The sequence below is a fragment of the Aquarana catesbeiana genome, linkage group LG08, assembly GCF_042186555.1.
Source record: "Aquarana catesbeiana isolate 2022-GZ linkage group LG08, ASM4218655v1, whole genome shotgun sequence".
Lineage (NCBI taxonomy): Eukaryota > Metazoa > Chordata > Amphibia > Anura > Ranidae > Aquarana > Aquarana catesbeiana.
In genome coordinates this window covers 48,034,051-48,059,999 of record NC_133331.1, presented here as the reverse complement: position 1 = coordinate 48,059,999, position 25,949 = coordinate 48,034,051, and the positions used below count along the sequence as shown (strand labels likewise).

The following is a 25,949-nucleotide window of genomic DNA, read 5'->3' as shown; positions in this document are numbered from 1 at the left end:
TCACTTGCCCCTGCCAAGGCCCCTGGTCATGATGGCCTACCACTAGACTTCTATGCGGCATACTCAGAAGTTCTGATCCCTGAACTCCTGAAACTATACAACCACATTTTTGACTCTGAAACCCTATCTGAATCCATGCAAGAAGCTGTGATTATTGTAATTCCCAAACCGGGCAAAGACCCCAAATATCCCGATTCTTACCGTCCAATATCCTTACTGCAAGTGGACATTAAAATCTTAGCGAAATTATTGGCAACTCGCCTCAACCAAATAATTCTCTCGCTTATGCATCCTGACCAAACGTGATTTATGCCCGGGAAAAACAGAGCCATAAATATTTACCGCTTCTATATGGATATTCAAGCATGTCATGATGTAGTTGGTTCTAGAGTAGTGGTGGCATTGGATGCTGCTAAGGCGTTTGATTCCGTGGAGTGGGGATACCTATGGGAATGCTTGAGAGGTTTCGGATTTGGTCCTAAATTTATTAAGTGGGTACAACTACTGTACTTTTCTCCAGTGGCACAGGTAGCAGTAAATGGTTGGCTTTCCGACCCTTTACCCCTTACCTGACAGGGTTGCCCACTGTTACCACTGCTGTATGCACTTTCCGCAGAACCGTTGACCATCTCACTTAGAACACACCCGGATATTTATGGTCTCCGTTCATGCCCTCTTTGTAGAAACTGTGGGCCTGTACGCTGACAACATGATCCTGTATATAGCAGACACTGGCCATTCTCTACAAGCTGCCCTTCAGACTATTGAGGAATTTGGAACACACTCATTGTTACATATCAATTGGAGAAAATCACAAATCCTCCCCCTAGACTCATATCCACCAACGAGCAGTTCAGCTTTCCTCCCATTAAATGGGGTATCCTTAATCCAATACTTAGGAGTACAAGTCACCAGAGTGTCCCAAGAATACATAACTAATAACATAGAACAGTTCTTTAATATCCTAAAAACCAACACACAATCCTGGGCAAGACTTCCACTGGGGGTGATGGTGAGGGTAAACCTCACCAAGATAATTCTCCTGCCCAAGTTTCTGTATATGTTCTGGCATTCCCCAGTCCTAATCCCTCCAAAAATCTTTAAAACAATTCTCATATATCTGGGGACCTGGAAGGCATAAATTGTTCTGACTCACTCTTAAAAACCCAACCACCTCAGGAGGCACAGCCCTACCAGACTTTCATTCATACTACATAGCAGCCCAACTTTCTCATTTTTATCACCTCCACAAATCAGATGCACTTAGGTACCAAAAGTTAATCTGTAGGCTGCCAAGCTGCACAGCACACTCTCCCCTACAGGGGCTTTTCAGAGGCAAGGACCACCTAGGTGCAACCAATGCCCAAGACTCCATGCTATTTCACCACAAACGCATATGGGAGATGGCTCTTAAAAGAGTCAGTGCTCCTCCTTACCACACACACACACATCCCCTTGTGGCATAACCCTCAGTTACAGGAAATATCCTATATCCTGGACATTGATCTATGGGCTTCTACGGGTGTAATCTACCTACACCAGGTGCTTACTCCCACAGGAATGAGGCCCTTTCAATCACTGAAGGAGGAATTTGAGATCCCTTCCTACGTGCTATTTAGGTACCTGCAGCTAAGACACGCCCTCCAAACCCAATTCAGAGAGTTTCCCCACTCTACAAAGCTTACCCTTAGTGGACGTAATCACAGGTGAAGACCCTACTAAATTAATATCCACATTATATACCACATTGCGCACCCCCTCTGTTACTCAAATTGTTGATAGGGCTAGAACCCGTTGGGAGGGTGATGTTGGCCCCCTAGAAGAGTCAGACTAGGACGAAATACTAAAAAACACTAAGAAGAATTCTGAGCGTTTGACACAATTATACATAATACACAGAGCCTACCTAACTCCATTGAGAATTTCTAAATATCATTCAAATTATAGCCCACTATGTCCTAGATGTACTGGCTGTCCTGGCAAATTTTTTCTAATGTGGACCTGTCCAGATATTCAAAATTACTTGGTGCAAATTATCAAGTTTCTACACGACCACATGGGTTCCCCTCTCCAACTAGACCCGAAATCTTGTGTGTTAGGTCTACTCCCGGATATCAATATAGACAAGTTCCTTGCCACTTTTCTTTACGAAACTCTTTTTAGTGCTAGGAAATTGGTGGCCCATCATTGCAGGCAACTCCCCCTACCTTCCAAGCTTGGGTCATAGAAATTAACTCAACCTTGCCATACAAGAAAGTAATATACTGTGATAGGGGTTAGCCTCCCCCCCCCCCAAATAAAATAAGGTCTGGGACAGATGGTGGGAGCTCTCCGACACCTACCTAACTCCATTGAGAATTTCTAAATATCATTCAAATTATAGCCCACTATGTCCTAGATGTACTGGCTGTCCTTGCAAATTTTTTCATCTAATGTGGACCTGTCCAGATATTCAAAATTACTTGGTGCAAATTATCAAGTTTCTACACGACCACATGGGTTCCCCTCTCCAACTAGACCCGAAATCTTGTGTGTTAGGCCTACTCCCGGATATCAATATAGACAAGTTCCTTGCCACTTTTCTTTACGAAACTCTTTTTAGTGCTAGGAAATTGGTGGCCCATCATTGCAGGCAACTCCCCCTACCTTCCAAGCTTGGGTCATAGAAATTAACTCAACCTTGCCATACAAGAAAGTAATATACTGTGATAGGGGTTACCCCCCCCCCAAATAAAATAAGGTCTGGGACAGATGGTGGCAGCTCTCCAACACCTGCAATGAATAAGTCACCCTGGCTCCTGTTCCCCAGAGGGGACGTAGGAGATCCTCCCGTATTCTCCCTATGAACTCTAGTCGTATGCACTTAATAAATATATTCCAAAATCATAGGCTCAGAGTTATGAGCTGCTATTTTGGTATCTATGATAATGCGATATAATTGGGTGTATTGCACTGTTTACTTCAATTTGCAATCCATATGTACTTCAACCTCCTTCATTTATTATCTGCAATGTATAACATGCACCATGCTTATATGCTTCACATACAAATACACTTGTTTTTTTTAATTAAAAAAAAAATTCATACTAGACCAGAAGGGTCTAGTATGGATTTCCTGGGGGACTGCACGATTTCTTATTTTGTGTGGGGTACCCCCTTAAAATCCATACCACACTCAAAATCATACCAGAGTCTTGATTTCTAATCAAAACTGTGCATTAGACCATTATAAGGAAAGGCTGATGTTTTCTGTTGTCTTCACTTGAAAGACAATTTTACAATTTGATTGTGTAATTTCCTTCGGATCTACTTACAACTATGTAGTATAGGGGCCTGCCTGACTGTATAAGCATGTATTGGATTGGGTAGGTCCCCATATTACACAGTTTTGATAAAACAAGTAATACAAAGATTTTACAGTCATAATATAATACATATGGTGAGCTTTAGATTAACAAAAACTTTGAAAAGCGTTTGGCTTTCCTATACAATCCTTTCAGTTTGTCTCCAAAAAGGAAGGCCTTGGCACTCCATAACCTCTGGTATATCAAAATCAAGTTGTACAATTTGATTACAAAGTGTATGGCCATCTTAAAGCAGATTATATGATCAGGTTGGATCATGTGTGGTCACCTTTACATGTAAAGCAGAATTAGGCACCATTTGTTGATATGTACATTATCAACCCTCAGAAGATCTGCCCCTCTGTAATCCTCTTACACTTCAAATGTTTGATCTCTAAGAGAATAATTCTCATTTTATTCTTTATGCAGATAATCAGCGCCAGAAACGTTTCCAGCTTCAATACCTCTTCATTCCAGACATCCAAGAAGACAATTTTAATTGCACATGGGTTGAGTGACCGAGCGGAGAATAGCTGGGTGTCTGACATGTGTCATGTGAGTGTCTGCTATGGATTAGTCCTGGCGTCACAAAGACAAAAAGTGATGGGAAAGTATTGTGTATAAAGTGATCAGCACAATTTCTCAACATAAACAGCAAGTGAATATGAATATATAAACATCCAATATAGAAAAGTGACAAGCTTGATTATATCTCCACTAATAGAGTGCAAGGTGAATAAAAAGTAAAAAAAAATCATCCAAAATTGAGTGAGTAAATAAATAGTCCTTCAAAAATGATCCCCTTAAAACGAGTGATGCTGAAACTTCACACAACTGCTCAGTGCTCACAGAACTCTCACCTCCAACTCTCACCTGATGAAGTCATCTGATGTGACGTAATGCGTAGGGCGTGGTCAGAAGTAAGGAAAGGACCGGAAGTGATGTGAGAGGCGTCTGTAATGCCACTGTTTTATTCAATGCGCTTTTTAACCTTTTTAAATGTAAGCTTCCATTTGTCTTTCAATAAATCTTTGACTGTTTAAATATACTACACTATGAGAGGCATTTATTTCATTCCCACATGGAATCCTGAGGGAAATATCGAGAGCTGATAGCCAGTAGTCTCGAAGTGGGGGATCACCATCACCGGGGATATCCCTAAGGCTGATTCATCATTTTATGGAGGTGAGAGTTCTGTGAGCACTGAGCAGTTGTGTGAAGTTTCAGCATCACTCGTTTTAAGGGGATTGTTTTTGAAGGACTATTTATTTACTCACTCAATTTTTGATTTTTTTGGGGACTTTTTATTCACTTTGCACCTTGCACTTTATTAGTGGAGATATAATCGAGCTTGTCTTTTTTCTATATTGGATGTTCCTATATTTATATTCACTTGCTGTTTATGTTGAGAAATTGCGCTGATCACTTTATACACATTTATTATTGTCTGTTATTTGTGAAACATTCTAGATTTAGCAGCAGTTTCATTTATCGCATATGGTAGTTTTATTTACTTTAATTCAACTAGTAGCGCGTGGGAACCACACCACTTTACAAACTCAAAGTATTACAACTGTTACCATGATAGGAATAGAGGGAAAATATTCGAATGGGGACACCTGTTCTTGTGACAACTGAGAATTTCCCTCACCAAGGAGCAATTTCCTCTTACTTCCCTATTGAGTCCCAATGACAGGAAGTAAAGCAAAATCTCCCCAATGGGAAACAGCTTAAATAAATGATGGGGGTTCCCATTATTTCCTAATCCAAAACAAATATAAAAGCTTGGCTTTAGATACTCTTTAAAGGGTTACTAAAGGTTTTTTTGTTATTATTAAAATAACAAGCCTGTTATACTTAGCAGCTCTGTGCAATAGTATTGCACAGAGCAGCCCAGATTTGCTTCTTCTGGGGTCCCCTGCCAGCACTGTCTTCTCCGAATCTTCAGTGCCTTCCGCATATCAAGCGCTTGCAATGGGAGCAGACATGTGGCCCTTCCCACCGCTACCTGCTCACTGGATTTGACTGACAGCAGCAGGAGCCAATGGCTTTCACTGCTGCCTCAATGTCCATTGAGAAAGAGAGAGAGAGCAACTCCAGTTAAACTCCACTTTTGAACTTGTACCTACAGGTAAGCCTATAATAAGGCTTACCTGTAGGTACATTGAATATCCCCTAAATGGGCACGGTTTAGAAGATATTCACAAGCGATGCTGCCAGTGATAGCACCGGCGCATGCGCTATGAAGGGATAGCATACCTGTGCCGTACCTTCAGAGCTCCGTGCCAGAGCCGGGGGCGCCAGCATGCATGCTCAGGAGTGATGTCACTGTGGCTCCGGCCATTCATACAGCTGAAGCCCGCCAACCTGGAAAGAGCACAGGGTGAAGATGGCAGAGCCAGGGATCCGTGACAGCGCTACACGGGGAGGGATCTGCTTTACAGGTAAGTCTGTCATAATGTGCTAGTATGCGGTGCATACTAGTACATTATGACTTAACCATGCAGGGGGGCCCAATTAGTTTTTATTTCTGTGGCCGTTTACTATGGCTTCAATACAGAGAATGCATTATAAAAAATAATAGGAAATAGCTTTGCTAAATGTAGAACTGTATGTGTGTTAATATAGAGAAATGTTTTGAGGAGAAAAAAAAAGTTTCTTTTTGCTACCTAATATTTTTATGTCCTCCTTTTTGTTTTACATGATATTGCCCAATGTAACTTTAATGTAACTGAAATAAAACCATTCCTTCAACAGGAGCTCCTGTTGGTGGAAGATGTGAACTGTATCGGGGTGGATTGGCGCCGTGGATCGGTCAACATACTGCAGTATGTGCAGGCGGCAAACAACGGGCGTGTTGTGGGTGCAGAGATTGCCTATTTACTAAAGAGACTTCAGGTGAACATAGAAATTTAGCTAGTCAGAACATATGATTAGAACAAATTGTGAATTTTCATTTTCATTAATAATTGATTTGGTTGCAATTTAGAGAAGGTATAAACCTACTGCAGGAAAACTTCATTTTCAATTGCATAGGACTGTGATAGGTTCAATGCATATTGAATCTTTGATTTTGCCTTATTAAGTGCATCTGTCTAATTGCAGCATGGAGTACTGAGAATCAGGATGAATACGATTCTGCAGTTTGTAGTAAGTGGGAGACAAGCACAGAACAAACAGGCTGCTGCCCCGTACACATGGTCGGATTTTCCGACGGAAAATGTGTGATAGGACCTTGTTGTTGGAAATTCCGACCGTGTGTAGGCTCCATCACACATTTTCCATCGGATTTTCCGACACACAAAGTTTGAGAGCAGGCTATAAAATTTTCTGACAACAAAATCCGTTGTCGGAAATTCCAATCGTGTGTACACAAATCCGACGCACAAAGTGCCACGCATGCTCAGAATAAATAAAGAGATGAAAGCTATTGGCCACTGCCCCGTTTATAGTCCCAACGTACATGTTTTACGTCACCGCGTTCAGAATGATCGGATTTTCCGACAACTTTGCGTGACCGTGTGTATGCAAGACAAGTTTGAGCCAACATCCGTCGGAAAAAATCCTAGGATTTTGTTGTCGGAATGTCCAAACAAAGTCCGACCGTGTGTACGGGGCATGCATGTGAGAAGGTCCCTTCTCTCCATAACCTGCAGTGTATAGCTGCTCCCTCCTTATCTTATCTAGATTAGATTATCTATATTAGGTACAGAACACAAGGTGATAATATTACAGATATGTTTATAATTTAGAAACTGAAAAGGCTGTAGATCTAAGGAATAAATACCTCACTGCGTTAAATGTCTGACAGGAACTTCTCCTCAGGCTCCCCAGTAAGACTTTTGGCTATAACTAAAGGTGGACAACTGTCACTTCAATGGGAGGGGACAAGCCATCAAAGGAATTCTCCAGACTTATGGGTCAGAGGTGTGGGGGGAGTCATGCCACTTTGGGGATCATCACTTATTTCAGAGGGAATATGTTTCATCCCTCATAAAATCCAAAATATTGTTTATAGGAAGGAAGATGGGAGTTATTCCTTTAAATATTATGAGCCGCATGCAGACGCAAAATGGTAAGTATTGGGCTAAACTAAAGCCGGCCATAGATGGAGTGAAAAAATTATCTGGCAGGCTGGTTGTATTCCAAGATCAACTTGGGTACATTCAGCCTGCCCATATATGGTTTGAATCTTGGCTGGTTCAGCAGCAGCCGTCCGAGATTCGAACCGCCTATGACCAGCTTAAATGGTTTTATGGACCCTACTCAGAGAAGCCATGTTGTGTCTGGGCCCATTCAACAGGTCCAAATAACCAGTGGCAGCTTCAGAGGTAAGAACTCACACCTGATGGTTTCCCCCTTCAAAAGTGATTTGAAAGAGGTCCATCCCACTTCTCTACCCCTATAAAACTAAATGGCATAGAACTGCACAGTGTAAATGGTCTGGAGCTTGTTCTGAACAAGGTAATTACTGGACTTTAAGGTGAACTACCACCAATAGGATAAAATGATACTGCTCAGTCATCATTACTCATTTTTCAAAGATCAGACAGAGTATGTTTAAAGGGTAATTCCAACTTTCCAAATTATAATTTGCGGAACACACTTGCGACTCAAGCCATATTGTAATTGAATGTTATTAAAAATAACCTTTCCTTTTTAATCTGCAGTGCTGTAATTTTCTATAAAATGGAATGCAATAAGGCAACCTTGAGGCGTTCTGTATACATATAGTGTACAGAACTCACCCTGAAAATGCTATTTCCTGCTTGAGTATTTGGCTTACTGATTTTTCCAGAAGTCCGTACTAAGATACAAGTCAGTTTTATTTCATCCCCTGCAGCAAAAATTGAATTTTTGGTGAGATACTTCCAAAGAAAATCACGTTTAAAGGGATGCAGACCCTGCCACTTTCCACATTAGAGCCCTGCAGGTGCAGTAGCTGATTGATAATTATAAAACCACACCCATACAGATTTACTGTGTATATGAACACGCACGCCCTAGCGCCCCCCCCAATCCATTCGTCTGGCCCCTAATCTACATGCAGGGCACCGGACGCATGGATTTTAATGGATTTTTTTTAGAAGCACACGATTATAGCCTGAGGCTCTAATTGGCTTCAAAAAGGGAGGGCGCAGAGCAGTGCGCCCTGAGCCCACCCTGTTGTGTGATATTAGCCGCAGCCGTGACCTGCATGGGGTAGGTGCACGGGCAGGCCAGAGCGCGAGCCGGTGGAGGGGTGTTTATGGTGTGCGATGGTGGGCTCGAGCGACCAGGGGAAGGTTAGTATGGGGGGGTGTCTGTGGTCTGGTCTGTCTAGCCCTAGCCCCCACCCCCGATGCAATAGCCACTGACGTGCAATGTGCTGCATGCAGATACAAATGGTATATCCTGGCGCTATAGGACCAATTACACCGTTCAGTTCCATGTCACTTAATTTTGAAAGGGTAGAGAGATGGGATGGACACCTCTCCCATGACGAATCACCTTTGAAATGATTAAACCATCAAGTGTGAGGAATGTTTTGGCCTCTGAAGTGGCCGTAAGTTACTGGACCAGACGAGCAAGTCCAAACACAAGATTGCTCTGAGTAGATCCATAAAACCGTTTAGTCTGTTGCTAGGTGGTCCTTTAAGGCCTGTACTGGCTGTTTTGTATTTACATACAGCTCATACTATAAGAAGGAATAACTCCCATCTTTCTATAAATAATATTTTGGATCTTATGAGAGATAAAACCATATTGACTAATGGTCTCAAACAGTGTGGTGCCCCGATATGACAATATTCCCTCTGATTGTCTGCCCCCACCTTTTATCTATATCCTCAAGCCTACAAGATCTTGTTAGGGAGCCTGACATGGAGTTTCTGTCAGAGACTTGTTTATCAGTGAGATGTTAATTCCATAGACCTACAGTCCTTTTCAGATTCTGAACTATGAAAATACCTGTAATATTATAATCCCACATTCTTTATATTATGTTACAGTTTTGTTACATTGTATCATTACTTCCAAGTTGATGTGTACAGTGAAATATAGGATAAATACTTTAAAAGAAGACCTGAATAAAATAATGGGGTGGGCAACTACATGGCAAATGAGGTTTAATTTTGAAAATTGTAAAGTAATGCACTTGGGGGCTAAAAATATAAACGCAAGTTACTCACTAGGGGAGAACCTCTGGGGGAATCCAGAATGGAGAAAGATCTGGGGGTCCTAGTAGATCACAGGCTCAGCAATGGCATGTGATGTCAAGCCGCAGCAAGCAGACTATTAGCATGCATTAAAAAGGGAATTTACTCCAGAGATAAAATGATAATCCTGCCACTTTATAAAACTCTGGTTCGGACACATCTGGAGTATTCCATCCAGTTTTAGTTTGGCACTGGAGAGAGACCAGAGAAGGGCAACAAAATGATAAAGGGAACTGGAGGACCTTGGTTACGAGGAACGACTACAAGCACTACATTTATTCTCCCTGGAGAAGAGATGCTTGAAAGGAAATATGATAATGATATACAGATATCTCAATGGTGATCCTAGTGTAGGTAGCTAACTATTCAGTCTCAGAGAGTGTAAAAAGATACAGGGCCATTTAATGAGATTGAAGGAGATGGGGTTTAACCTTAAGCTGCTTAAGGGGGTTTTTTACTGTCAGGGCGATAAGAATGTGGAACACTCTTCCACAATCGGTGGTGTCAGCAGGAAGAATTTATAGTTTTAAATGACCCTTAAACATGTACCTTAGTGAACACAACATACAGGGATATGGAAAATGAGTACTGACATGAACATATACACCAAGTACACAGGTTGGACTGAATGGACTAGTGTCTTGCATCTTACCAACTATGAAAATGGTGAAGAGTGAAATTGTGTGTCAATCTAAAACTTTTTGTTTAGTTTTGGATGTAGTGGGGAGGCTTAGAACACCTGTCAGGTTTTACTGGTATCTGGGGCTTTGTTAGAGAGATTTCTCTCACTTCTTGTTTGTGGGACAGGAAATAAAAGAAAACCTCCCCAAAAGGACACAGTGAAAAGAAAACTGACAGATTCTTAACCAAAGCTGGTAAAAACAGTTTTGGCTTTACACTTTAGGAAATTCCCTAAGTAAACATTATAAAAGGCCTTTCAGGATCTGAACTAATGCTTCTCTTCACCGTCTTTTCATTCTAAGATGGACACTAGAATTTGAAGTACCACCTGAGAAATTAGTTCATACTGGGAGTAATCTATATATTGGTACATGTTTTTGATTATCACTCATATTTAGCGGTTTGTCAACAGGCAGAACTGAATTACCCCCCATCCAACATTCACATCATCGGACACAGTCTGGGTGCTCACATAGCTGGAGAAGCTGGGAGACGAGTTTCTGGCATTCGCAGGATAACCGGTTTGTATAATACTAACATTGCAGAGCCTTGGTGCCCTATCTGTGTCCTGAGGAACAAATGCAACCCTTGGGCCTCAGTGTTGTGCATTGATTTGTAAAAAGGCCTTTAATACCACTAATTATGTACCATGTTTCTAGTCTCTGACTATATCCTACAGCATAACTTAATTCTCCAACCACTCCTGTAGAACAGTCCCTGACCATTTCCTCTAGTAAGTCTTACAAAGAAAATTTAAATGCAACCCTTTGGAGACATCACTGGCCACACTTCAGGCCACCTATACCTTGTATACAGTCCTGTACCCTTCAATGCCTCAAATATGATACTGGATTCTAGCTCAGAGTATGAGAAATATGAGACAAGAAACCATCTACTCCCCTATTTTCAGTAATGGTGCTCCTCACAGTGATGAGAAAGAGTTGTGCTCAGCTCATCCACAAAAGGTTCAAGGGGAAGCCATAAAGGAGTTGCATCAGCTACAAACATGGCTGACTACAGCATGTTATGCTCAACTGAAGTAATCAGCTATACTGGTGGCACACCATGTCTGTTATTGTATTTGGACTCCAATAAAAAAAATGGGCATCAAGGAGGCGCTGGGACTTTGATATGAGTTTAAACAAGATAGTGAGAGGGCAAAAAAACATTGTTAAGGTTAGGCTCCTCACAACAGGCAAAGCTAGCCTACTGTGGGTACTCCAGCAGGTTTTATTTATTTTTATTTCAGGTACTTATATAGAGCTGTCAATCTATGCAGTGCTTTACATATATGTTGTACATTCACGTAAGTTACCAGGAAAAGAGGTGCTTGTATAGACGGAGCGCCAGACCAAAAGATAAGAGTCCAAATTAATTTATTGATGTTGTGTTAAATGACACCTAAAGTGTTTCGGGGGTCAAAGGAACTTCCCCTTCAGTTATTATTATTATTAACATTATTATTAACATTATTATTGTTATTATACAGTATTTATATAGCACCAACAGTTTGTGCAGCGCTTTACAACATGAGGGCAAACAGTACAGTTAAAATACAATTGAATGCAGGAGGAATCAGAGGGCCCTGCTAGTTACAGTTTACAATCTAGGAATAAATGAGAACCTCGAGTGGACTCAAAGTAAGGTTTTCCTGTTTGAGTCTGTGCAGGGAAGCTGATCCCTGGATTAAGATTCCTGGCCAGCAGTATCTGCATCAATAGTCAAAATAAGAAGGCTCACATTTTGACTGCTGATGCAGATACTACTGGCCATCAGTAAATTAATTTGGACGCTTTTGGTCTGGCACTCCTTCCATATATGCATGTTACTGTATTGGGGCCCCTCATATAGACCCTAAAGGCCTCAAAAGACAAGGCTGGGCCTTGGACAGACTCCTATAGCCCCAAAAGACAAAAGAGAAGCTTGAACTTTGAGATTTCAAAATACAGGTAGGTCTCTCAAATAAAAACAGCCATTTACCCAAAGAACAAAAGAAGGTTACCTATAAAGATCTGTGGGGTACCAGGGGACTCTTGGACATACCCCCAGGGCTCCAAAGTACAAGTAAGTCTCTTGGACAGATCCCTGGTGGCCTCTTTTCTTCCTCATATAATAGAAAAAAGGCATAAGGGCACATAATGTTGGACATTCCACATCTGAGGATAAAACTGCATAAGTGAAATCTGAAGAGAAGCAGAATACAGGGGGAAGGAAGTGCCATTATGACACATAGGTTAAAATAATGTACACAGAGTGTAATTCATTTTCACATCTTGTGCTTGCCTCAGGAATAATTTATAATAATTTATACTGGTTCACAAAGAACATTGTAACTTACATTACCCTAACATGCTATAGATGTGCATGGAATGTGTTCTAATAGAAGATTAATTGCACCTGACCTACTTGCATTATATAGGTTTGTAAAGGCATATGATCCATGTATTCTGTTGTACTGCATAGAAAACATTTGTGCAGGACCTATTTTTACATGCATTTGAGGTGACATGGGCAGTCATTTTCAATGGTTTGTTTGAAGCAACGTGCCTCGGCATGCAAAACCACATACATTACAGATCACTGAGTTATAGTGTGAGTGGGTCCTTCTATCTTCATGTCTTTTTTCCCTTTCCCTTTTTTCCATTTCCCTTCATTTCATTCTCTTTCCTTTCCTTCCCTTTTATTTCTTTTGTTATCATTTCTTTCTTTACCTTCCATTCCTCTTGCTTCCTTTTCCTTTCATCTCTTTTCCCTTTATTTCCATTTCCATCCCATTTTCCACCTCCATTCGTTTTCCTTTGCTTACTTTTCTTGCCTTTTATTTCTTTTCCTTTGCTTTCACATCCCTTTTGTTTTCTTTCATTACTCTCGATTTTTCTAAACAAATGTTGTCTAAATACCAAAGGAATGTGTATTCCTACTTTAATCTTGGAGTGCTTTGTCTATTTTTTCCAGATCTGTGCTGTCATCCTTCATGAAATAACTCATGTACAATGCCTTGGTGCAGGAGCTTCCTGTAAGACAGACTAGCCACTGTCGCTCTTTGTGTGGGGTCTTGTATCTGCCCTCTCCTGTAGTTCGTTGCAGGCAGCCTGTATGGGTGTGCCTACTGTGTCATTCCCACATTTCTTCTCTCAACACAGTCTATGATGGTATCACCACTTTCTTACAAGTTAATATCTGGATCTGCTAAAGGCCTAGAGCCTAGAGTTCTCCTTTTAAAGGGGAAAAACTAGATACAAAATATTACAGATAGGAAGTAGATATATATCAATGGTGTCAAACTCAATTTCATTGCGGGCTGCATCAGCATTATGGCTGCCCTCAAAGGACCGGATTTATCTTTGAGAATGTATACATTTTATCCAGGGCTTTTTTCACAGAGAATAGGTGCAGGAACCAGCCCTTGCCCCTCCCCCAAATGATTACTGCTAATGATACCATTTTCATTACTAAGATCTTGTATATAGTCCCTTATCATACCCTCCAAGAGCTTGCATACTATTGATGTTAGGCTAACTGGTCTGTACTTCCCAGGGATGTATTTTGGCCCTTTTTATAAATATTGGTGCTTCGCCTCTCTCTGTCACTTGCAGGGAGATTATTGGTCAGCATCTATGCACCCCAGGGATCACAGTGCAGCTTACCATGTGATGCCTTATCCCACATTGCACCAACATCCCCCTTGCCGTGACTTCAGGGCAGGCAGTGATTTGCGAGAGCCACTGAAAGGAAAGCTGTCCTTGTAAACACAGAACACAGCAGGCTTCTGTGTTTACAAGTGACAGCGGTGAGCTCGGCATGGAAGGCAAGAGCTGGAGGTGGTGAAATGGAGTTCCACTATGATCCGGATAAAAAAAAGCCCTGTGTGCGAGGGCCACATGAAATTGCCTGGCGGGCTAGATTCGGCCCGCGGGCATTGCGTTTGACACGTGATATATATGACCCAAATCAGGGTTTGTGCATTTTCTGAACTGCTGTTCCTGATATCCCATAAGGGACCATTTATTTCCACACTTTTACAATGAATCTTGCTCTTTGCAGGTCTGGACCCGGCTCGGCTGTACTTTGAAAACGCAGTAAAAGAAGTCCGGCTTGATTCCTCTGATGCTGGTTTTGTGGATGTTATTCACACTGACACAAAGATGATAATTGGTATTTATCAATACATCTCTCTTTTTTCCTATAGCTTAAAGATAAATCCAGGGTCTGAGTTAAAAAGAGCAGGGAAACTGCACATGCATAGCATGGTACATCTGCAAAATTGCAACACCCACCATTTTATTCTCTAGGGCCTTTGCTTAAAAAAATATATAGTGTTTGGGGGTTCTAAGTAATTTTCTAGCAAAAAAAATGCTGATTTTTACATGTTTGTCAGAATTGGCTTGCGTAGGTAGTGGATAAGTAAGGGTATTTATCATTGGAACCTCTGTTGCGCCAGCTTTTGGAATCTCATACAGCGACTGGTGCACACAAAGGTCTGTGTGTTGACCCTTTTAGAATAAACACCCCACATTTACCTTATAAAGTAAAAAAAAAGTTATAGATACCCCTGCCCATTTATTTCCTTTAGTTTTCTTCTTATCAGAAGTCCCTATGAGGTACTGTAGTTGTGACGACATTAGGTGGTTTAATGAAAATGTGAAAAAGCCTTCACGCTACTAAAATGTGCTGTATGCAAACTATTATAAACCAAATAATAGAATAAACAATGAATAATTAATAAATAAAGTGCATGTAGTGCATTAAAGTGCAGTCTAATAAATCAACAACAGCTGTTTGCAGCAGAACCTTACAGTGTATCACAATCCACTCTCAGTAAAATAAAACCATAACGTGATCCCGCGCTACAGCAAAAAACATATAAAACTTTCCACTAAATACAGTAGGTAAACCTGCAGTGTCTGTAATAAATAATAAATAAACCTAGAGTGTTTCTCATTCCATAATAGAAAACAGTGCAAGTGTAAAAAATATAACCATAAATAAATGAATCAATCCAAGGGCATGAAATAGAGAGTAATATTAGTCTCTTAGTAAGATCTTCAAAAAAATGTGTGTTCTTCAAAAAAATGTCTAAAAGAAGGAATCATGCATAAATAGTTCCAGTAAAAAAACAGTGGGCGGGGAGAGGTATAAATCCAAAAAGTGAGCTCACAGAGCCCTCACCTTCACAACTTGATAAATCAGCATGTAGTAAACGGGGATCAGTTCCGTTGTTCCAACTTTAACCACCAGGGGGTCCTCCGTTCCACTATATGCACGACCATCTGAAGTACCAGTCTAAACCCATAGATAAGAAATGATCCTGTTGTACCGATATCGACCACTAGGGGGTCCTCTGCTCCACCAACTGCGTCACCTAAATTAGACTTCCCATCCAAGTCCTCATCCGACCTCATCACCTCCACTCGAGGGGGGGGGGGGGAAGATGGGGTGAAAGGCAAAAGGTGGGAGAGAGAAAGAGCTCCAATAGTGTAGTATATTAAAGCATAAAAGGTTTATTTTAATAATACAGCTGAACTCTTACAATGCAATATTAAAAACAAGCATGAATCAGCAAATAAGGCGTCTGAACGCCACTCCCACGTCACTTCCGGTGCACTTCAACCTCCGGCCACTCCCTACGCGTTACGTCATCACGTGACTTCATCATTCATCCCCTGATGAAGTCATGTGATGATGTAACGCGTAGGGAGTGGCCGGAGGTTGAAGTGCACCGGAAGTGACGTGAGAGTGACGTTCAGACGCCTTATTTGCTGATTCATGCTTGTTTTTAATATTGCATTGTAAGAGTCCAGCTGTATTATTAAAATAAACCTTTTATGCTTTAATATACTACACTATTGGAGCTCTTTTGCTCTCCCACCTTTTGCCTTTCACCCCATCTCCCCCCCCCCCCCTCCAGCGGAGGTGACGAGGTCGGATGAGGACTTGGATGGGAAGTCTAATTTAGGTGACGCACTTGGTGGAGCAGAGGACCCCCTAGTGGTCGATATCGGTACAACAGGATCATTTCTTATCTATGGGTTTAGACTGGTACTTCAGATGGTCGTGCATATAGTGGAACGGAGGACCCCCTGGTGGTTAAAGTTGGAACAACGGAACTGATCCCCGTTTACTACATGCTGATTTATCAAGTTGTGAAGGTGAGGGCTCTGTGAGCTCACTTTTTGGATTTATACCTCTCCCCGCCCACTGTTTTTTTACTGGAACTATTTATGCATGATTCCTTCTTTTAGACATTTTTTTGAAGAACACACATTTTTTTGAAGATCTTACTAAGAGACTAATATTACTCTCTATTTCATGCCCTTGGATTGATTCATTTATTTATGGTTATATTTTTTACACTTGCCCTGTTTTCTATTATGGAATGAGAAACACTCTAGGTTTGCTTATTTATTATAGACACTGCAGGTTTACCTACTGTATTTAGTGGAAAGTTTTATATGTTTTTTGCTGTAGAGCGGGATCACGTTATGGTTTTATATTAGGTGGTTTAAGCTGTCAATTTGCAGAAGCTCCATGTATGTTCAGAATTCCCACAGCAACCTAAAAGATCAGAAAAATAGGATGGGGTCAGAGGGATGTATGAAAGAAGAGAGGACAAAGAGATGTTCCTGAGGTACCAACCCTAATGGACAATAAGACGGCTTAACAAATCTGTCTGGGTAACTGGAACCGGTTTCTGTACAAACAAAGATTGTTCATATGAAATATGTGACAGCTCCAAATAATATGTATCTTATGGCGCAGGGCCAGAATACGGGATTGTGTGTTGTGTTTGATTGTGCATCTTGGCTGTTGTCTCTTATGGTGGTGATACATGCTTTGATAAATGATTGATTTCTTTTTCCAAACAATCTCTCCTGATAGGAATAAACAATCTATCGTTGATAACATGTTTTATCAATATGCCACACACGGGGAAGTGGATTTCATTCAATAGTTGAAAGATATAATAGTAAGTCACCATGCAATCTCATAATCTAATTGCAATCAAATTCATGAACCTAGTATCTCAATGCCACCAATTGAGGCAACACAATCAATAATATTCTGCCCTGGCTGATTGACTCAACTGTGCATCAGTCAGATAATAAAAATGAAGCGTGTATACCCACCATTAGGGGTCATCCACTTTTGTGTGTGCAGTGTTGCAATCTGGACCAAAAGCGCGACATCCTGATCCACCCGCTCAGCTCTGGCTGTCCTGTGGTACATAAACATCAAGACAATGAAATGTTAATCAGTTTCATGTTCTTTATGCCAGGGGCTGGTATAGCAACACCGATTGGACATTTCGATTTTTACCCGAATGGAGGACAGCATATGGCGGGGTGTCCTGATAAGCTGCCATTCCCATTTAGTCCACCTGGTAATTATCTATGATGCAGTGTACATATATACAGTATACACATATTTATACAGAAGGGTGAGAGGGAAGACCTGTGTTGTACAATGAACACAATATACAGATACTATATATGGGAAGTGGTAGAAACATAAAGTAAATACACCACACACCCACACAGGTTGAACTAGAATGGACTGGTGTCTTTATTCAACCTTCCTAACAATGAAACTACTATTGTGTACAAGATTGAAACCCAGAAAGCTTTAACCAATTTATTTCACTTTTTTTGCTTATAGTTTTCGTAGATAAAGAGAGTTACAGAAGGATTAGGGCTGCTTTACATTTTGCAAACAACTGAGCAAAACTGTGCAAAATAGAGCACATCACATGCCATAGGTGGGGTGGAATATTTTAGAGAGGCAGCCTGAATGCTGAGTGCAGCATTTTGGTTGAGGCTGACACTTGTTTTCTTTTGCCTTCCCTAGTGGAGAGAGCAGCTGCCAGAATATTTAAATGTCATTGCATAACAGTAGAAAGTGTGATAAAACATTGAGGAAACTTCCACCTGTTGTATCCCCTTCCCCTCCACTATCCTCCTTTTTGTTCCCTTTGCTCTCTTTTGTTTTCATGCACTCTCTATTCCTTTAAACTGGGTAGTAGGCGCAACAGCAAACACACAGAAATAGATAAAAAAAAGGGTTTTTGTTTAAAAGTTTTTTGAGGGAGTCTCATGGAGTAAGTCCATACACTTGTGTCAGCTACTGGTCCAGAGTGCAGCCCACTCTGTAGTAAACAGATGAAAAGAGAAGAAAGAAGCGCCACTAAGTGTAGTATTAGGTACAATTTATTAAAGCCCCATATTGGGTTATTCACAAGAGGTAGATATAATACAGGCTCTTTATCAAGGTAATCGCTGGGTGGGTCTGTCCGTTTGCTCCTTGTGCACTGAGTAGAATGGATGTCTCACGCTGTGGGAAAACAGAGCTTGTGGATGGGGGAAGTCCTCTGAAGCCCTCTCACTGTTCCAGAATCCAAGATGGACCGCAGCATGGATCGCAGCGTAGCGCAGAATGTACGAGGGGTGCTGACATCACAGGTCCAAGAATGCTGTATGAGCATGCGCACTCCTTTGTCAAGCTAAAGATAGGATGGGAGCCTGGTATTTATAGTTATGGAGCCAGAAGTAGCGGCCACATATAAGCAGGTTATGTCATTCAACTCGGGTTAATTGCAGCACGTCAAGAAGCAGAATATTAATAAATAAAATAATGTATATAGAAATAAAATTTAATTTAAAGCAAAAAAAAAAAAAAATACATATATATAATAAATGGCAAATAAAAATTTATAGAACTATAAAAAATATATAACAAAATATATCTATATGTGTGTGTGTGTGTATATATATATATATGTGTGTGTATATATGTATATATATATATATGCGGCACAGTGGTGTAGTGGTTAGCACTCTCGCCTAGCAGTAAAAAGGGCCACTGGTTCGAATCCCAACCACGACACTACCTGCCTGGAGTTTGCATGTTCTCCCTGTGCCTGTGTGGGTTTCCTCCGGGTACTCCACTTTCCTCCCACACTCCAAAGACATGCTGGTAGGTTAATTGGCTTCTGTCCAAAATTGGCCCTAGTATATGAATGTGAGTTGGGAACTTTGGATTGTGGGCTCCTTGAGGGTCAGGACCAATGTGAGTGCGCGATGTATGTGTGGAGCGCTACGTAAATTGACAGTGCTATATGGGTAGTACCTTAAAATATATATATATATATATATAAAATTACCAGGCTTCCCGTCCTATGTCTGGCTTGACAAAGGAGTGCACATGCTCATACACAGCATGGCGCATGCTCCAAAACACATCGCATAGCATTCTGGGACCTGTGATGTCAGCACCACTTGTACCATCTGCACTACGCTGCGATCCACGCTGCGGTCCATCTTAGATTCCGGAACAGTGAGAGGGCTTCAGAGAACTACCCCCATCCACAAGCTCCGTTTCCCCACAGTGTGAGACATCCAGTCTACTCGGCGCACAAGGAGCATGCGGACAGACACCCCCCCCAGCGATTACCTTGATAAAGAGCCTGTATTATATCTACCTCTTGTGAGTAACCCAACATGGGGGCTATAATAAATTGTAGGGCTGAAACAACTAATCGATTAATCGACAACTAATCGATTATGAAATTAATCGATTACTATTTTCATAATCGATTAATCGGCCAGTAACATAATGGGGTTGAAAAAAACCTAAAATGAGCCCTTTATAGTACAAAAAGAGCAAATAATCGCTACTGCAAATATTACTTTCACAGTTCACAGCTGCAGAAAAAGCATGTAATGCATTTTTGCAGCAATATGTGTTTTTTAATCTGCCCAACAACAAATTGGCCAAAAAAATGCAAAAACACAAATCGCAGCAAAATCACAAGCACAAAAATCAAAACGCACAGCAAAAAGCACTGCAGAAACAGATGAAAAGCAAACTGCATAGGTGTGTACCGAGCCTTATGCTGGCCAGACGGATCAATTTTCAGATGAAAATATTCAGACAAAAAATCTTTGTACATTCACTGAATGAAAGAACGAACTTTCTTAAAATTAAATTTTTTTTGAAGGAAGACATTGTTTTTGTTTTTAATAAAAAAATGTGATCACTGAGTCTGATGATATTTACCAGAATCACCCTTTAATAGTATATACAGTATATCTCCTCTAATAGTATATAAGTATATCTCTTCTGTCTGTTATTCTGAGAGATTAGATATTTTGCTCTCTAATCATATAGTTGGTTATTTATATTTACAACTGCATGGAGATATTTAAGAGTAAATTTACCTTTTTTTAAAACTGTACACATTAACTAAATTATACACCACACTTTTTTTTTAAGGTTATTAACCGAATAATCGATTAATCGAAACAATAATCGGCCAACTAATCGATTATGAAAATAATCGTTAGTTACAGCCCTAATAAATTGTACCTAATACTACACTTAGTGGCGTTTCTTTCTCTTCTTTTTCTCTATTCTTTTACCCTTCCCTTTTCTTTTCTTTTCCTTTGCTTTTATTCTTTTTTTTTCTATTCCTCTTCTTTTCCTAATTTCTTTTTTCTTTTTATCCATTTCGCTTGCATTTATTTTCCTTTACTTTGTTTTCTACCCATTTCTTTCCTTTTTTCGTCCCTTTCCTTTCTATGTACTTTCCTTTGCTTTTTTCCTATCCTTCCCTTCCTGTTCCTTTTTCTTTCCTCCCTTTACTTATCTTTCTATTGTTTGTTTCTTCCCTTAACTTTCCTTTACGTTGTTTTTATTCCATTCATTCTCACTATTCTTTCCATTCCCCTTTCCCTTCCATTTTTTTTCTATTTCTTAGGTTTCCCTTCCTTTCCAGTCCTTTCCCTTCCCCATGCTTTTCATTCCCTTCTTTTGCCCTGTCTTGCTTTTGTTTTAATTACTTTTCATGTATTTTCCTTCATTCCATTTCCATTCCTTTCTTTTTTCTTCCATTTGATTTCTTTTGCTTCTCTTTCTCTCCTCTCTGATTCAAATTAACCTTTAGGGGGTGGTTTCACACTGCCAAACCGCAGTGCAGGTGCAGCAGAGTGTACCCATGCTCACAGTTTTCCATATACTTCTATGAGATTGTGTGTTTTGGTAAAGTGCACCCAAAGTCGTGCATGCTGAATTTTTGGCAGACTTCAAGAAAACGCACCAAAAAAATGTGATTTAATAGAAGTCTTTGGGAAACCGTGGATAACCCACATAAAAAAAGCGAGTTTCTACCCCTGTCCCAAAGGGAAGAGCACACAGGACTTCCTCCAGTGTCCTCTCCTCTGTGGCACCAAGCAGACTTCAAAAGAGAAAAAGAAGCCCCTGCCTGAGACTCCTCCCACCTTATAAGGGGGTACCCTACGTCACCATTCCACCACTAGGAACCTTCCATCTGCCTACAATCTGACCATACAGTGTTTACAGAATCAAGTTTAGATCTACCAAAACTTTGTGATACGAGGATCTACCTAATCTATCCATTCAATTTACAACCAGTCAGATTGGCACTTTCACTATATAGTTGGTAAAACAAAAGAAGATCGTACATTCAAACTGTAACCTGTGTAGTGAGCTAAAGACGTAAGATCCAGTTCTCTGTGTATTATGGTGTATTATTTTAAGCAGCAAAATATATATTTTTCATTGGTAGGCATGTTTAAGACGTTGGCCTGCAGCCACTTCCGATCGTTCCTCTATTACACGCACAGCATCCGATTCCCCGACGGCTTCGTCAGCTACCCCTGTGGCAGCTACAGGGACTTCACCTCTGTAAGTTTAATTTAGTGCAGTGCTGATAGATTGCCCTATATGATGGGGAAAGAAAACAGAAAATGAACTGGAGTTGTTGCTAGTAGCAGCCAGTTGGAATTCACTGTTCGATTTATGAAGAATTTAAACAAGAATTGGTTATTATAGATAGAATCTCTAATTTTGTGCTAATTCTCATTTTATTTCTTTTTATTTTACAATTTCCCATCGTCTTTCAGCACTTATAATTGTAAATGTGATATGATAAAATTACAACATTTTTTTTCTTGCAAAGAAAAAGGAAAAGCTTTCAATTGCACTAAAAGGAAATCACCTGCTTCCTCTCTGCCTGCTCCCTGGGCAGTGCCGGATTTATGTTGTTTATAGTCTGACAGTTTGTTAAATAGATGCTGCAGTGGCTACTGTTGAAGAAACTGGGCAGCTTCATAAATTGGAGAAACTGCCATAAATTAGATTTACATTTGTATTTAAAGTGGATCTCCAGGCAAAAAAAAATAGTTATTTTTATAGATGTTGCTGGGAAGATGAACTTGGACAGAGCGGTGAAATGGAAAAATGCATCGGAAAGGAAAGATCATTTTTTGTATTCTCTCCGCTTATTCCTATTTGAAATATTAGATAAAATTAAAGAACTGGGTTTAGGGACTTTGTGTGAACGCATGGCCTGGTAAGGCCCATTGTTCCATCCCTTGGGACTTTGAATGAAATTTCCATCCCTATTATGAGTCAAAGGGGGTAAAGCAAGGGGGTGGGACTTTATATGAGGCACGTGGTTACAAAAAAGGTAAAAGATAAAACCAAGCATAACAAGTAAATACACATGATTATGGTATTATAGTACATAAAGTCACAACATCAGTAACACATAATATAGCAAGCAATAGCCTTCCAGAGTTCACCAAAGCATATTAGATAAAACAGTATTGCATAATGGTACTTGCAGAGCCTATGAACTTCTTGGTCCTAAATGAGGTTATTGAAAATAAACTTGGTATTCGGATAGTATTACATGAAAACATGGCGTATGGCACCTCTACGCATTTCGTGGCTGGGAGGCCACTCGTCAGGAGCAAGCGCAAGGTGTATCTATAAGTAGAAAATTGAGCTTAGATTAAATGATATAGACAAACATGTATAATGGTGGGGTATGAAACCCTCAGACCATATACCTGTTGACTCTTAAAAGTCCGTGTGGTGGTGGTGTAATACTGGGTATCACCACTGTCCGAAAGAGTGCTCCCACTGGGAGCTGAGGAGGGCATCTCGTCCAAAGCGCCCCAACAGGCATCAACCGGGAGCAGGCACGGGAATGCAAGGCGGCCTGGAAGTGGGTTTAAGATTGGGGGTGAACCAAAGTTAACTGCATAAGAGAGGAGAGTGAGAAAGTGGGTGAAGAGAGCCATAATGTGAGATCAGTGAGAGGGGTGAAAACTGGCAGCCAAAGGCTGAAATGTGGGGTGAAGTGAGAAATGAGGGAGGTTGAAGAGATCAAGTGACCACCAGTGAGAGCAGGAAGGTGAAGACCAGGGGAAGGTGGTGAGGATGACTGGTTACCTGTGATGAAAAAGGGGCTGGTTGTAGGAAAGAAAAACAAACCAAACTGGCGTGCAGGCCAGTGTGAAAGGAAGCCTTGAAAGCCAGTGCCCGCCCGGGAGACGCCCATATAGGTGCCAAAATGATGACGCCGCCGGCGTCACGCCTGCGCAGCAGAGTGAAGGGGGGAGAGATAGGGGGCGGGATGGGTCAGGCGAGTGATGCTCGACCCTCCACCACCGGAAGTCCCCCGATCTGCTCGCGAGCGTAGTCACCACACGTGGGCGCGACAGAATATATCTAAAGCCAAAACCTTGTTTTAGTTTTGGATACAGTAGCAACGGGTTAGAAGCTTTGTCAGGTTTTATTGCTTTATCCCTGATAGAGAGATACAACCTCTCAACACATCTTGGTGGCCCGCGATCGTGACGAGGAGAGGTAGAACGGGGAAATGCAAAACAAAATATAAACAAGGCATTTCCCTGTTCTGCCTAGTGACATTGCAGGGATTTACTGCTCCTTGTCATCGGGAGCAGTGATCTGTCATGTCCTAGGTAGCCCATCCCCCTGGGATAAGGACATCTTTATTTCAATAAAATACAAAACATACAGTAAATAGCAGAGACGTACAGGGTGGTAGACTGCTAACGCGTTTCACATCATTTGGATGCTTATTCGTAGCTACGAATAAGCATCCAAATGATGTGAAACGCGTTAGCAGTCTACCACCCTGTACGTCTCTGCTATTGACTGTATGTTTTGGATTTTATTGAAATAAAGATGTCCTTATCCCAGAGTGCGGCTAACCAGGATTTCTTTCTACCTCTCTGCAAACCAGCAAAGCCAGCACCTGGAACCAGTTCTTACTAGGGCGGTGTCATTCCAGAACAAGAGTGTTTGTGAGCTGCATCTCATTTTTTCCTAGCCCATCCCCCTACAGTTAGAACACACTAAGGGAACACAGTTAACCTCTTGATCCCCCCTTTTAGTGTTTAACCCCTTCCCTGACAGTGACATTTACACAGTAATCAGTGGCTATTTTTATCTCTGATCGCTGTATAAATGTCAATGGTCCTAAATAGTGTCAAAAGTGTCGATCTATCCACCGCAATGTCGCAGTCTCGATAAAAATTGCAGATCACCGCCATTACTAATAAAAGAAAAGTCAATAATAAAAATGCCATAAATTTATCCCCTATTAGGTAGACGCTATAACTTTTGCGCAAACCAATCAATATTCACTTATTGCGTTTTTTTTTTTACCAAATATATGTAGAAGAATATTTTTTATATATTTTTTGGGGATATTTATTATAGCAAAAAGTAAAAAATATTGCTTTTTTTTTTTTTTTTTTTTCCCAAAACTCAGTTTTTTTTTGTTTATAGCGCAAAATAGGTATAACGTTGCAAGACCACGCAATTGTCAGTTAAAGCGACACAGTGCCGAATCGCAAAAAATGCTCTGGTCATTAAGGGGGTAAAATCTTCTGGGCTCAAGTGTTTAATGTAATAGAAAAAATAACACAGATCAGGAACATAGTCAAAAACAGAAGCCAGGGTTTGGAAGCCAGAGTGGGTAATCAGATGAGCCAGGATCAGGGAACCAGAGGTCAGTATAGTCAGGAGCCAAAAATCAGGAACAGTAATCAGTAGAGAAGTCAGCCAGGCCAAGTCATACACAGGAACACACTAGAGATGTTGACCAAGCGAAGGCACAGAGGGAATGAGCAAAGCTGTTTAAATAGCCAAAAGTGGCTGGCTGTAGGCTGGACTAATGAGACAGGTATTGGTAACCAGGAGAGTCACTGTGGAAACAATGAATGGCTAATAATTAACTGACAGCTGAGGAGCCTCTTGAAATCCTATTAAATACCAAATCCTGCAAGATTTGGGCAGCCATCTTGAACTAGATTAACTCCATTTAAAAAGGAGATTTTGTGTCATTTTGGTGTGCCTGCAGTGTGGGAGTAAGATATGAACAGAGACCCTGCTGCATAAGGAAAAACTAGGAGCAGCATTAGGGAGAGGTACCTGTCGAAGAGGTAAAGAGTAGGTTTACAGGGCGTCTCCTCTGCCATCTTCCTGGACAATATCCCACTGGCAGCCGGATATCTGCAGAGACTTTTGAGGGATAACAGTATGACTCAGTAATACCACCACCCCTCCAAGGGGTGTGCTCCTCTGGCATCCTGTAATCTGTACATGTGTATCATAACACTGTGTGGCACTACCCCTCAAGGGGCCGTTGTATATTTGCAGGTTCTTTCCCAACACAGTGCAGAGGCAGTCAGGCACACAGCAACAGTCTATTCACTTTGGCTCATTGAACAGTCTAGGGTATGTCTTTTTAGAGTTTATTTTCTTGTAGAACTGGCAGCAGGTGGAATCTGGGGGATGTGGGATACTCCAAAATGTCAGGTATTGCTAGGAGAGGACACTTCTCGCTCAGTAGCTAGTACAAGCACAGGTAAAGGTAGACTGGAATAGTCTACAA

The 25,949-nt window shown here is 41.0% G+C and overlaps 1 protein-coding gene across 4 annotated transcripts in view; it reads left to right on the top strand.

Annotated features, from left to right (window-relative positions):
* The window catches only part of LOC141105736 (pancreatic lipase-related protein 2-like), a 176,536-nt gene that overhangs the window by 108,707 nt on the left and 41,880 nt on the right, over positions 1-25,949 (top strand). For 3 of the 4 annotated variants that reach the window (XM_073595807.1, XM_073595803.1, XM_073595805.1), the window contains exons 4-9: positions 3,774-3,899; positions 6,102-6,242; positions 10,635-10,743; positions 14,267-14,377; positions 17,499-17,603; positions 21,804-21,922. In XM_073595807.1, the coding sequence (XP_073451908.1) occupies positions 3,774-3,899; positions 6,102-6,242; positions 10,635-10,743; positions 14,267-14,377; positions 17,499-17,603; positions 21,804-21,922 (711 nt within the window). The remainder of the gene's footprint in view (positions 1-3,773; positions 3,900-6,101; positions 6,243-10,634; positions 10,744-14,266; positions 14,378-17,498; positions 17,604-21,803; positions 21,923-25,949) is intronic. The other variant, XM_073595806.1, reaches the window with a different exon arrangement.